The 14,931-nt window shown below is 51.2% G+C and overlaps 1 protein-coding gene across 1 annotated transcript in view; it reads right to left on the bottom strand.

The window, feature by feature from the left end:
- Foxk1 (forkhead box K1) overlaps positions 1-14,608 on the bottom strand; it is a 60,519-nt gene extending 45,911 nt beyond the window's left edge. The window contains exon 1 of the mRNA NM_199068.2: positions 14,064-14,608. Coding sequence (NP_951031.2) covers positions 14,064-14,581 — 518 coding nt within the window. The 5' untranslated portion in view covers positions 14,582-14,608. The remainder of the gene's footprint in view (positions 1-14,063) is intronic.
- Positions 14,609-14,931: the final 323 nt, after the last annotated feature.

Genomic DNA, 14,931 nt, shown 5'->3' with positions numbered 1-14,931 from the left:
TGACTCCCCAAAGCTGTCCTGATCTCCATACCCCAATCATGATGCCTATCCCCTCCTCAGACAATTAAGTAAATAAAACATAAAAAATAAAATAAAATAAAATAGCTTTCTTTATTTTGAAAGAAAAGAAGAATCAGGAAAGACACACTGGAAAGAAAAGGCACAAGGAATAAATGGATACCCAGCTGGGAATGGTACTCTGTGTGGGAGGCTGAGGCAGGAGGATTGTGAGTTGGAGGTTAGCTTGGGCCAAATGAAACCCTGTAGCAGAAAAAAGAACTTTTTTTTTCAAGAGCTGTCAGGCCATTTCCCTCTCCTGCATGTACCTAGGTTTCTAAATAAATTTTAATACTTTGAAGGAGCAATTACCCATTTGGGGAAACTGGGCCATAAAGCAGATTAATAACGCTGAATAATCGCTTGGGGAGGAGCTGGCTCCCTTCTCGGGATACACTAAACTGGTTTAACCGTTATGTAAATCGCATCCTTGGTCCTGTGATTTATCCCTGATGGCCCATTAGTCCGGATGGTTTGCTCTGCAATAAAAACAGCTCCAGAAGCCTGCAGGGCTACTTAGAGGAGCCTGAGGGATGAGGACCAGGAGTTCAAGGCCAGTTTGGGCAACTTAATAAAATCCTATCTCAAAATAGTAAAAGGGCTGGGAGCATGGGCCCTAGGTAGAACCTTTGCCTAGAGCCCTCCACCCCCAGTGAAAGGCTGGAGGTGTGGCTCAGGAGTACAGAACTGGCCTAGACCCCCGCCCCTCCCCCCCATTAAAAGGCTCTGGATTCTATTCATAATACTGGTATGAAAAACCCTAGCCAGAGACTGCCTACCAGTGTCCACCCCTAGTTCCCCCAAATGTTCACTCTAGCTGAGGACCCTCCTGTCCCTTAGCACCTGTCCCCACCTCCCAAGGTGGTCCTGTACAAAGTGGGTACCTGGGCATCCCAGCCCAGAAGATCACCATTTCCTGTCTTTCAAGCCCTCTAACTTGCTCCAGTCTTCCAGTATCACATCTCCTGGAGACCCCAGTTCTCCACATGGCATCTCCATGGACAGAGGCAGAAAGCCTGAAAGTTGGTTTTAAATGTCAAGCAGCAAGTTTGCTGACCTCCCTCAACAACTCCTCCCCATAAACCCAGAAGCACAGAGGGTGGACGCCAGAGGCTGGGACACTGTCTTCCTTCAAAGTATGGTGGCACTTCTTATAATCCCAGGTATAGGGTGGGGGCACGCACGCACACGCGCGCATGCACACGCGCACACACACACACAATTAAAACGTTTTTATGACTGTGTGGGTAAAGATGCCTGCTGCCAACACTGAATCCTGGGTCTCACACAGTGGAAGGAGAGAACTGACACCAGCAAGCTGTCCCCTGACTTCCGAACACTTGCTCCACCCCCACAAGAGTTAATTAATTAATTAATTAATTAATTACATATAAAACAACAAAAACAAAAAAGCTTAAGGAAACCAAACCCAGCCACATTCCCCCCCCACTCCACCCCCAGGCCAAGCCCTCCAGTGGCTCCTGGACACATGGTGGGCTACTAACACTTTACCACCACTGTGACCCCGAATCAGAAAGACCCATTCTGCTCTCTGCTGAGGGCTGCACTGGCTGAGCCAGTGTGAGTGTTTGTAGTTGGTGAAGAGGGAATCACAGAAAGAGACAGACACGTGGTAATGGATACCTTTGGGTGCTGTTCTGCATACTCTCCTGTGCTGAGAGCTCTGCTGGGGTTACAGACCTTCTATTGCATCCAACTTTCTTACATGGGTTCAGGGGCTTTGAACCTGGGTGTTGTCGGGTGCAGTAAGTGCCGTTATCCACTAAGCCTTCTCTCCCCAGCCCAGGAAGCAGATCTGCAGCCGTGAAATCTGCATTTGCTGTGGAATGTCTCCATGGATTCCTCTTACTGCGCTGGCTGAGAGAAAGGAGTCCCTTAGCCTAGGCTCTTTACCCAAAGGGATTTCGGAGCTCCAGCCTATCCAACCAGAACAAGGAAAGAAACAGTGGAAGAAAGAAACAAAAGTATCATTGTTTGCAGATAAAGACTAGGAAACACATGCAGGGGGTTGTAAAACTGTTACTAGAAGCAAGTAAATGAGACTAGACAGATACAAACTATCCTGCACTGGGTTAAGGCTCAAGCATCACTTATTAACTACAAAAGAAGACACAGTAACTACCTGGTAGAAAGCAGAGCATTCCTGCAGTCAGAAACGGACTCCAGGGCTATCAGCCACATCCGGAGAAGGTGTGTGGCCCTTTCCTTCCTAGCCAAAGATTCTAAGCCTGACTCTAATCAGCCCTTTTATCCACTTAGTAAAAAACTGAAACTGCGTTTATTGGGCAATCCTATAAAATATCTGGCTTGGTTTTTTAAATTTTGTTTTGCTTTCTGTTTTGTCATGGTCAAGAAAGATTAAAAATTAAAAGGCTGAAGATCTGTTGTGGGTGACAGGCACCGAAGGATGTGACAGTAAGTACAACACTTAGCCAAGTCCAGTGCTGTAGGCCCGATATTCCCGGAGCACAAGAGGGGCCCTTTGGTTGTATGTCTCCTGGCTAAGGTTCGAAAGGTCCTGAGGTCCAATCCTTAGCACTACAAATAAATGAATGAATAGTCTGTCTTTCTGTCTGTCTGTCTGTCTGTCTGTCTCTCTCTCTCTCTCTCTCTCTCACACACACACACACACACACACACACACACACACACTCCTGCTAACTAAACTAAATTTGGATATAAGTGAGACAAGAGAATTGGAAGCAGTGCATAAAGAAAGCTGGCACTTCCAGGTTTTTTAGTCTCAGTAAAATGTCCTGGCTGGAGGGGAAATGATTGGTGCCAGAGGTGGAGTCAGGAGTAGCTGGGGGTGGGGCCAGGAGCAGAGCCTAAAAGCTGTCTCTTAGGCCACACAGGCCATCTCAGTTAAGCAACCTTAGCCAATCCAGAAAGTTATAGGTAGTGTGCAAGGATAACACTGTCTGTCTTAAAGAGGCGGGGAGAAGGGGGTGGTCTCACTCTGTAACCCAGGCTAGCCTCAAATTCACATCCTCCTACTTTAGCTTTCCAAGTACTAGGATTACAGGAAGGCACTACCATGCCTGTCCTTAAAACTTTATTTACAAACATAGGCAGCTGGCAGGCTTTGGCCTGCAGGCTGCAGCTGGTTCCCCTGGTCTCAGACAGACTGGCCAGTTGCTCAGCCACAGCCAGTGAGCTGCTGTCTCTGTTTGGGCATGCTGCCCTTCCCGAGAGGCCAAGCTCTGCTCACAGCCGTGAGTGGAAGTGAGCTCGGCTGCCCCTGGCCATTCTCTTCCCTGTCAGCCACCAGCGATGCAGCTTCTGCTGAAGTGCATAGGGCAATCTGGGGCTGGCTCCATCTCCAGAGGCAGCAAGCCTCTAACCTCGAGAGACTCTGGCAACAGCCAGTTCTCATCCCAGCACCTACTCACCTGCCCATGGCAGGGCTAAAAGCAAGGGCACCAAGAAAGCTCATCCGGCATCTGGGCATGGTGGTACATACCTATAACCCAGCACTTGGAAGGCTGAGAGGAGGATTATGAGTTCAAGGCCAGCCTGGTCTGAATGGAGAGAACCTACCTAAAAAGTAAGCACACCACCCCAACACCACCAACAGCCTGTTATGTGAATACACCCGGCATGGAAGGCTGACAAGAACAGGAAGACACACAACAGCCTCCTACCTATCAAAGAATTTTACCATCTGCAAAGATGAGGTGCTGAGGAGCTGGACTCAAATGGATTGAGATGCCCAGGATGAACGTCATTATCAAAAACAGTTCCTGGCTAGAGAGATGACTTGGTGGGTAAAGTGACTGTCATACAAGTGTGAGGATCTGAGTTCGAATCCCCAGAACCCACATAAAGCCAGACATGGACAGAAGGCATCTAACTCCAGGCTCCTTTGGGGAAATGGGAGCTGAAGACAGAAGGATCTTCACGTGAAAAAACCCTCTGTTGTGACAGGATAAACTAAGGCTGTGCTCAGCAGCCTGGGAACCTGTGGCTCTCAAGGACACTAGGGCACTGCCTGTATCTGAGGCTGCTTGAAAAGCTGAACAGAAAACATAAAGAACAAACAAAAACACACAAAACGCCTACTGTAGCTCAATGAAGCTGGAGAAAGTTCTAGATTCTCCACGGCATCCCTGGCTAGTCAGTCTAAGGGTAGGCGAACCAGGGAAAATATATCTATATAGAAAAAAACACTCAGAAAGGGAAGCTGAGCCTTGATCCATGGTCTATGTGCTGGAACCAAACCAGGGAGCCACGTTCTTGGCTGACGGGGCTGCAACCAGAGGCGGCTGGATACTCCTGGACATTTCTGGGGGAAGGATACTTGCTTCCAGTTTCATATTCTCTCTCTCTCTCTCTCTCTCTCTCTCTCTCTCTCTCTCTCTCTCTCCTTTTTTTTTGGGGGGGGGGTTGGTTTGGTTTGGTTTTTCAAGACAGGGTTTCTCTGTGTATCCCTGGCTGTCCTGGAACTCACTTTGTAGACCAGGTTGGCCTCAAACTCAGAAATCCACCTGCCTCTGCCTCCCAAGTGCTGGGATTAAAGGCATGCGCCACCACCGCCGCCACCACCGCCCGGTGGCCCAGCCCAGGTTCATTCTCAAAGGAGGACCCTAGCTGTGAGGCAGACTGGATCTGAACTTCCCAGGGAAAAAAGAGGAGTTCCCTGGCTTCTGCAGGGTTTCCTTTTCTGCAACCTCGGTGGCAGTGGCGGGGCTGGCAGGTGGCTTCCAGCCTGATCCTGCTTCACTTTGAGGTCCAAAGAGCTGCTAAGTTCACAAGTGACTTTGAATCACTGCCTTCCAGCTAAGACTTCTTGGTAACACAATGAGACTCCTCTGTGTCACACCACCATTGCCTGTTACATGATGGAGGTGACACTCCCAAAAGAGCTTTCTTGTCCTGGTACCCTATGTTGCCTATACATCTGGTTTATCTGCTGCCCAGGACCTGGAGGCAACTGTAGTCAGTGTCTGTCACAGGTACCTTGCAGGACCACAGAGAAGACTGCACACAGCTCCAGCTAGACACAAGGAATTCAGTGCTGAAGACCAAATCCAGCATCTTCTATATAGTAGGCAGGGACACTAGGTTATACCCCCCCAGCCCCTCACTGGGGGATTCTAGGCAGGGGCTCTACCACTGAGCCACACCCCCAGCCCCTCACTGGGGGATTCTAGGCACAGACTCACCCACTGAGCCACATCCTCAGCCCCCAGGGCAGGCTTAATTACCTAATGAGTTTGAGGCCAGCTCAGGTAACAGGAGCCCATCTCAGAAAGAATAACAAAAGCTGTGCATATCAAAGGGCTTGTTCCTATTAAGATTGACATTTAAAAAAATCATGTCTTATTAGCCTCACAGAGACTAAATTTATGCAAGGAACCTAGGGCAAAATAACCTTTTCTTTATTCAGTCCAGATGAGGTCTGCCATCACTCTGGGGAATGAACGCATGGTGTTATAAAACCACAAGTGGGGTTGAAGGAGTGATTCCCAACATGAGCTATGGTGGGGTGATGCAGGCACTGACCACTGGCCCACGGCTTTGGCTCAGGTCCTGCATTGAGATGAACCCTGAAGAAGCTGCTGGTCAAGTCCTGCCTGGTGAGAGATAAAAGCCGGGGGCGGGCACAACTATCCGACTATCCAACTATCCGGCAAGCCCCTCATTTCCAGCTACAGTGCTGTGTGGCCGAATCTTTCTCACACCCTGCAGCAGACTGAAAGCCAAAGCAAGCTGTGAGTCTCGCTGGCTTACATATGTTAGCCGCTCAGGAGGCTCACAATAAAACTGCAGTGGCTGCACTGTTACGATGGCTCTGGAGGTTAAAACAAAAACAAAAACCACGGTCACCTTGCAAGTCTATTGGCCTGAGCTCTCTTGCAGGAGTCAGGGTGGAAGGAAACACAGGATCCCTGGACACTGTCCTCTGACCTCCACACATGTGTTGTGGCATGCACCCTTTACACACATGCTTGTGCAAACACACACACCCACACAAATACACACACACACTCACACAAACACACACACACATATGCTCACACACATACAATAATAATAAATAAAATAAGATTTAAAAGACCCAAAACTGACAACACAATTCAAACAGCACAACGGGTCTCACTCTGAATTGGAGGCTTCATTGAGACAGGCTGGTCTATGCAGTCCAGGCTGAGCCACTAGTACACAACTCAAGGTCCTCCTCCTCCAACTGCCCAAGCGATCAGGCAATCACCATGTTCTACCACATCTGGCCAAATCCAAGTTTTTGGTTTGGTGGGGCTGGGGGATGTGGTATGTGTTCCTAGAACTCCTAGGTCTTCTGTTTGTTTGTTTGAGACAAGGTCTCCCGTAGCTTGTGTCACCTTCAAACTTGCTATGTAGCCACGGATGCGCTCACAGGGTGTCTCTGTCTGACTGTCTGTGTGTCTGTCTGTCTGTCTGTCTGTCTCTCTCTCTCTCTCTCTCTCTCTCTCTCTCATTGGCTGGCAACGTTTAACCAGGAAGCTAGAAACTTAGGAGAAACAATGCTTTAAAATGACTACAGGATCTCCAAGCCAGTGGTAACAGGGCCCATTTCCAGGAAACCAAAGTAAAAGCACTTTTTTCCTATAATCCTCTCATTTTAATATGAAATGCCTTAAGTGTAGGGTAATTATGGAAATGAGGCATGGCTGCAATTTGAGTGTCATTAATTTAGCAAGTTTATCCTCCCGACATTCACAAGATGCAAAAACAACAAATACGACATTCGGGTCTCCAAACCCCACCTCCTTTGCTTTCGTTTCTGCTTTTTAAAACAGAGCCCAGTCTTTTCCAAAAACATCAAATAAGACCCCCATTATGTCTCCACGTGGTCTATATCTGCTCACAAAGCTTCTGTATGCTCAGTACAAACTCAGTTACGTCGCATTACATGACCAACATCGTCTTTCCTATGGACCAACGGTGAAAATTCTATACTATATAATTACTATATAAGTTATATAGACAGACAGACGGACAGCTATGAACTGTTGGCTGTGGTGGTGTGCATCTGGGATCCCAGCAGTAGGGAGGTGAAGGATCACTGCAAAGTCATCCTCGGCTACAAAGGAACTGGAGGCCAGCCTGGGCTACATGAGACCCCATCTTATCAGAAAAGGATTTATACAACTCCTGTTCCCTAGGCGATCGCCTAGCGTCTTCAGTGCAAACTGAGCGGATTACGGTTTTAGCACGGATTCGTTGTGCCAGCTCCCAATGAACTACATCCCTGCAAACTTTTTCGTTTTGGTTTTTTGGAGACAGGGTCTCCTGTAACCCAGCTGGCCTTGCGCTCACTATGTAGCTGAGGCCGGCCGTGAACTCCTGATCCGGCCTCTCCGCACTAGATTGCGGGTGTGCACCATCACACCTGGTTTATGCAGTCCTGACAGGGAGGTAGGGCTTTGATTGTGCTGCAGACCTAGGCCCCCGCAGACCTTCTGGAAGGAACTTCGTAACCAGACCACAGTGTAGCAGAACGGACAAGCCTGACACCCAGCCGCAGGTGCCTCCCAACAAACGGAAGGAAGCCCTTCCCTAGAAGGGGACTGTATTGCAAGTCCTGACCCCAGGATTGCCCAGGCAATAGCTCTCCCTCCCCAGCTCCAAGCACGCTGCACTCCAGCCCTCCTCCACCAAACCCAAGTCACCCACACCACCCCCGTGGCTCTTCCCCACTCCAGTGGGACTTCCCCTAGGACCAGTGGGACCATTCCCCTCTCCCAGGTAGCTGGCTTCTGCTGCCCTCCTAGTGTCCTTCCTTCTCCATGATGCCAGACTGCCTCCAGACAGACCCGGATAAACAAAACCCCAGTCCCCACATGGTCCAGCTTTGACTCTTGGAAAGAGTCTGAGTAGACACCCTCTCCTATAGCAACAGGCAAAATGATGCTTTGTGCTGACCAATCTGACCCCACCCAGCAGCCCCCTGGAAAGTATGGGGGGCACCAGGGTAGGGGGATGCAGGCAAAGGGGGATGCTGTGGTCAGCCCTGGTGATGCCATGCAATGAGGAGAAGTCCGAGGAACTGTTTGTCTTCATGGAGTCCGGCCTTTTCAAACGGATTTCAACACGTCCAGCTGCTAACTAGTTGCTCAATGGCTTAATTACTGATTGGCTACAGTCAACTGACCAGCTGGAAATGGCAAAGAGCTGTCAAGTATCTTTTCATAGATCTGAAGCGATTCCTTAGGTAGCAAAGCCACCATGACATATGGTTATATTTTATCGGGATTTGAGTCTATAATCACTGTGATCGGTGACTGCCACCCTTCTCCCTGAGGCAAAGTCCCTGACAACCCTACAATGGTAGCCAAAGACACATGAGGGTCCTTGTGAGGACGCGAGCAGCTCAGCTAACTCCTAACTAATGCCAAGAGCTGCTGACAGGGTGCCACCTGCCTGTCACCGCAGTACTGGGAGGTTGGGGCAGGAGGATCAGGAGTTTGAAGTCAGCCTAACTGAGTCATATGGTGAGTTCAGGGCTTGCCAGAATAAAGGAGTGTGGGGTGGGGGTGGGACAGCCAAGCAAGCGTGAGGATCTGAGTATGATCTCACAGACTTGCTTCCCGGTGCACACAGAATCTAATCTGATAAAGACAGTTTTGTCTCCCGATAGTCACACCAAACACCAGTGAAGAGGCAGTTCTGACCAGAAAGAAAAGATAAAAATCAAACTGAAATTTGATCCAATCTCTGGGGTCAACACCCACTCGCAGGTACGATAAAGTGAAGGTCTGCCTGTGTCTAGAATTCAGTCTTATGAGGAGTTGTGGAAACTTCTGGGGACAAATGACCCTGTTCCTTCAAACACATCACTCAGCGAGCTGAGCGAGAGGGAGACGCATGGAAGGTTGGATAGGAATCCTCCAGGGCTAGGGAGGGGCGTGGCTTAGTGGGGACACTGCTTACTGTATAAACATGAGGACCTGAGTTCGGTCGGTCCGGAAAGACTTGGTAAAAACCAGGGTGGCCTTGTGATCTCAGTACAGAGAGAGGACGGCCCCTCGGACCCAAAAGTCAGGCTAGCCTGACTGATGAGCTCCAGGTTCCAGGGTCTGTGAGAGACCCTGTCCAAAAAGAAAAAGATGAGGAGGACGAGGGTGAGAACGAGGACGAAGACGAGGAGGACGCTCCTAAGGAACGACAGCCAAAGGTGACCTGTCCCCCTTACTCATACACGTGTGCACATGTGCCCCATATACAGACACAAGGACTCACATGCACACAAGAGACAGAAGACAGACAGACAGCCTATGACTTTGATTCTAGTCACTCCAGGGTGAGACCTTCATGGGGCAGTGGAGCTGAGTGGGTGCTGCCAGCAGGAGAACCCACTGTGGATTTCTTAGGTGAGGCGAGCCACGGTGGTGACCTTTCTCTTAAGTGATCCTTATCTTCCGAGGGCGGCTCCACGCCTGTGATTGGCTTCTAGATTAAGCAGAACAGGGGAGGAAGGTACGGGGTGGCTGTAAGACAGCAACCGTGGATTCCAGGGGCTGAGGTTCAGTACCCAGTGTGTGTGGTTTTACTTTTTGTTTCTTCAGAACTGGGGAGAAAATCTGATCCCTTCATGAGCCTAAGCAGAGGACTCCAGACCAAGCACTCTGCTGTGGCAGCAAGGGCATCTGTCAAGTTTATCAATCAATTCCAAAGTAAATAGTAAAAAGAAGCAGACAGACATCATCACCAACATAGACAGACAGACAGATACACACACACTGAAGCTCACCCAAGGAAGAGGCTGAATCAAACTCAAAACACAAATAGGACCTGGCGATGCATGCCTATCATCCCAGATACTCTGCAAAAATAGGCAGGAAATTCAAAGTTCAAAGCCTGCCTGGACAACCTAGTAAGAAACTGTCATAAAATAAAAAGTGAAAAGAGGACTGGAAGGTGTGGCTCAGTGGTAGAGGCCCTGCCTAGAATCCCCCAGTGAGGGGCTGGGGTGTGACTCAGTGGTAGAGCCCCTGCCTAGAGTCCCCCAGTGAGGAGTTGGGTGTGGCTCAGTGGTAGAGCTCCTGTCTAGAATCCCCCAGTGAGGGGCTGAGGGCATGTGGCTCTGTGCTTACTTATTATTTAGCACATGCAAAGCCCTAGGCTTGAACCCTTGAACCTCAGTACCACAGAGGCATACTCCCTCTGCCTGAGTACCTGGCAGCTCTGGGTGTTTCTCCACCCAAGGATCAAACACAACAGGAGACACTTTCCCTGTCACCAGCAATTGAAAGCACTGAAGGTTTGAAAAGATATGCTTCTAGCAACAATTGGAGCTAGATTCTGGTTTTGCTCCTGTGTGGGAGGCGCCTAGGAGAGTGTGGTGTGTGCAAATTCACCCATAGAGATGGCCGTCACTGTCAGCTATCCTGAGGGGGAGGGAGAAGGCAGCTGAGGATCAGGGCTGCTTTGGGAATCAGTGTGGGTGTCCACAGGGGACAAAACTGCCAAGCGTGGAGCTACTGGAGCGCACTGAAATCGAGCAGTAGTTAAGTCAACAAAGCTGTAATGCAATGGTTGAATCTGCCGCTATGGTATGCACCCCCACACTTGGCCTTATAACCTTAAATATTAGTGTTAAAACTGGCTAACAAAACAAGAGATAGGAACAGAAAACACTGCCATTATTTCCAAGTCACTAATGAAATTTTCATTTCAAGATAAAAACTGAAAAGAAGAAAGTGTGCCTCAGGGCCAGAGAGCGGGCTCCGGGGACAAGCGCCAGCAAGCCTAAGGGCCCGACCTTGGTGCCCAACATGCAAGCAAAAGCTGGGGGGCCCTGCTGCACTCCAGTAACCTCAGTTCTGAACAGTTGAGGCAGGAGGTTTACAGGGCTTGCTAGCCAGCCAGTCTAGCCAAACCAGCAGGTTCCGGGGTCAATAAGGGTCCTGTCTCACAAAATAGGATGGAGGATGATAAAGATCATGCTGAAGGTATGTCACCCCCTGACCCCAACATGTGTGCATCCTCGCACTCGTGCATGCACACACATGCATGCACAAACATACACAGACACTCATATGCACACCCAGATACACATGCTCACATGTATATACACACACAGCATACTCATGCCCACATACATATACACGGGAACTCACAACTCGCATGTGCGTGCGCACACACACACAGGGCATTCTGTACCCATCCAAAGGGCTTCAGGGCTCAGTGGTAAGTCACTTCCCTGCCAGCTAAGCCACCGTGCTCAGACACGCACCCACTATACGTGCCAGCTCCTAGGACACAGATCTCCAGGCACTGCACACACAGATATCACTTCAAAAATACCAGCCTTAGCCTACCCAGGACACGTGCGGGAATGATATAGGGTTGAAACTTTGTCTAAGGGAGGTGGGGTGTGGGGGTGGGAGAAACAATTCTGTGCAAAAGAAAGCCTTTTATTTAAAAGGCAGTGAGTGAGGCTGGGGAGATGGATCTGTGAGTAAGAACACTTGCCCATGGCAGGCGGATGTCAGCAGGAATGCCCAGCACCCAGGTAAGAAGCCAGGTGTGGTTTCCTGCTGCTGTAACCCCAGTGCTGTAGGGGGTGGAGACAGGAGGATGGCTGGGGCTTCCTGGCTGCCAACCCAGCTCCAGGTTCAATCTGAGACTCTTCCTCAGGGAATGAGGTGAAGAGCTGCTCAGAGCAGGACCTCAATGGCCTCTTCCTCTGGCTCCTGCATGTGTACCTCCACCCCCAACAATAAGAATGAAGCAGAAGGGGCTGGGACAAGAACCCTGAGAAGAGAAATGGAGATTGAGAACAGGATAGCAGACTGAGATGTTGCCAGAACTTGAGTCTCAAGAAAGAGCCCCTAAGAAGGGGAGAGAGAGAGTGTGGTAGTCTGTCCATTTCTCAGGCCCAGGAATGAATTTAATGACCTACTAACCTTCCAAGAAATCTGCTTTTATTTTATTTTATTTTATTTTATTTTATTTTATTTTTTATTCCTTTTGGTGTTGGGGGCAGAACTCAGAGTCTTGCATGAGCTACGGGAGTGCTCTCCCACTGGCTATGTACACTTCACAAGGGCACAGCTTTCAGGTCTGGGAAATGAAGGTCGAATTCCCTCTCACACCCTAATGGGATGAGTCACTGTTGGGGTTCAAAGTTATTCAGTACAGAATCTATAACTATGTGTCTGGACCCTGAGAAGGCAAACACAGACAGCAGTACTCCAGACCTGGGAATGACCCCAGCAAAGACCGCACACTGATGGTGCTTATAAATGTGAGTGATGAGTTGGACACACACACACACACACACACACACACACACCTGACTGTGAACCTTGTCAAAGGAACACTAGTGAGCAGTAGAAGCAATTACTGAATAGAAAAAGAAACTGCGGGGAGAAAGTAATTAACATGGCTCTCTCCTAGTACCTTGGATCTTAAGGTTCTGGACCCTCAAGGGTGACACGGCCCTGGGAATAATGGGAGCTTGGAAGAGGGTAAGGTAGGCATGGTACTGAAATGCCATAGGGCGCTGTCCTGGGAGCTGGCCAAGCTAAGGACAGACCTGTTTCCTACCATGTTCTGGAGGTAAACTGAGGCACAGCACTTCCTGTCCTGCCTCTTTAAAGCCTCTGCCTCCAGACATGCCTTTAAAGTATGGATTGCCCGCCCCCCGCCCTCAAGGCAGCTCACCATATACCTCTGCACCATATACCCCTGCACCGTATACCTCCCAGGTAACACCCTCCCAGGTGGGAGAGGCACAGCTCATCTGTCAGTCCGTCCTCACAGTGAACACTGGGTCCTGGCCTGTGTCGTCAGAGACAGGAGCATACCTAGCATTGTTCAGACTAGCAAAGGTCAGATGTGACCCTGGGGGTTCTGTATAAATGGAATCAGGGTTGAAGGCGATGGGCTGGGGAGGAGTGGTGTTAGTTCAGGCTGGGTGGTATCTCATGATGCTGGCCAGGGTTTAGGTCAGGGCGTGACCACGGAGAAGGGGAGTGTTTCAGGGCTGGAGGGTCTGGAGTTGACCCAAAGTAAAGATGGAGATCAGGGTGAGCTGATGGTTTCAAACCATTCGAAGTCAGAGATGACCTCTGAAGACTTAGGCTGTGTGAGATAAGGGTTAGGGGTGGCCCTAGGACCTTCAGGTTAAGGGAAGTCAGGGGTAACGGCTTCTGGCTGGTAGGATGGGGGTCAAGAGTGACCCCAGGTATTGAGGCCAGGTGGGATTAGGGATAAGCTGGGTTCAGAAAGGGTTGGAGATCATGGGTAGCCAACTCCAACATGGGAGGAGTGGAAGACAGATGGGGTTGGGGAGTGTGCAAGTGTGTGTGTGTAAGTGTGTGTGTGTGTGTGTGTGTGTGTGAGAGAGAGAGAGAGACAGACAGACAGACAGACAGACAGAGTCAGAGTCAGAGTCAGAGAGAGAGAAAGGGGTTAGAATGGACCCAAGTGTTCAGGCCTGTCCAGGGTCAGGGTGACAGGATTTCAGGCTGAATGGGAGTCGGGCCCATCCAGGGATCAGTGCCCAATGAGTTAACTGGGGAGTCAGGGTTAGTTGGGTCGTGATTAAGATCAGGACAACCACGGGGTCAGAGCCAGGTGATGGGTGAGATCACCAGTAACTTAAGGATCAGGCTCAGCTGGGCCGGGTGGGATGGAGATCTGTGTAACCAGGGGTCAGAGCTAGGTGGGATCAAGACTGGGAGATGGCTAGGGAATCAGAGCCGGATAGAGTCGAGATTAGAGGGGCTAGGGCCTGGCAGGGTCGAGATGGAGGAGGGAGTGACCAAGGGCTGGGACCCGGTGGGAACGGTAAGAAATTTGAGGCTCGACCCAGGTGCCAGACCAGGCGGAGGCGAGTTCAGGGGGTGACCGGGGGGCGGGGGGTTCAGGTTGAGCAGGGTCGAGATCACAGAGTGACAAGGAGCCAAGCTGGGCGGGGTAGAGGTCAGGGGTGGCCAGGGGGTTCAGGCCAGGTCCGGAGAGGGGTGACCCGAGGGTGGCGCAGTACTCACTGTTGGGGTAGCTGCAGGGCGGGCGCTCCGCGCCTCTGGAAGGCCCCGTCCACGAAGACGCCGTTCTTGCCGAGACAGCGAAGATAGAAGTGAGGCTCCTGGAAGCTGAGCTGCAGGTGGCGCCGGGAAATGAAGCTCGACAGGCCCATGCTTAGGTCCACCGAGCCCTGCGACGAGTTGCGGCCGATGGTGACGCTGGGCTGTCGCATCAGGAACTCGAACTCCCGACCCTCCAGGCGAGCCAGGGCAGGCCCGGGGCTCTGGCGCACGGAGGCAGCGGCCGCGGCCACCAGGGCGGGCGCGGTGGTGGTGGCAGTGGCGACGGTGGAGGGCACCGGCCCGGGGCCGGGCTCGGCGGGCAGCGCGGGCGGCCCGGGTGGAGGTTGCGCCGGCGGCGGCGGGGACGTAGTGGCCGGGAAGGCGGCGGCCGCAGCCGCGGCGCATAGCACGGGGCTGCAGGGAGCCGAGCGCAGCGCCAGCAGGGCGCGGGCGCCGCTGTCCTCGCCGACTTCGGCCATGTTCGCGCAGCTCCGAGCGGCTCCGGTGGCGGCCGAGGCGGCGCGGGGCGGGGCGGGGCGGCGCGCGCGGAAACCCGGGCTGGATCGTGGCCTGGAGCGGAGCCGGGACACCGCAGGACCCTCGCGCTGCGCGCGCAGCTTCCACTCGAGGTGGGCGGGTGCAGAGAGACACAGAGCCCCCTCCTCCAGTCCCGAAGGGTGCTTGGATTCATCACGTTTTTAGGGGTGTCCTATTGAGGCTGGAGTTTAAAGTCCAGGGATGCTTGAAATGGTCTCTGCTCCTTACTGATCGTTTCTGCACAGCTACTCTTTCTGTGCTTTGCTTTTTTTTTTTTTTTGGTTTGGTATAA

This window comes from Mus musculus, chromosome 5 (assembly GCF_000001635.26).
Source record: "Mus musculus strain C57BL/6J chromosome 5, GRCm38.p6 C57BL/6J".
Lineage (NCBI taxonomy): Eukaryota > Metazoa > Chordata > Mammalia > Rodentia > Muridae > Mus > Mus musculus.
This window is presented reverse-complemented; position numbering and strand designations above follow the sequence as displayed.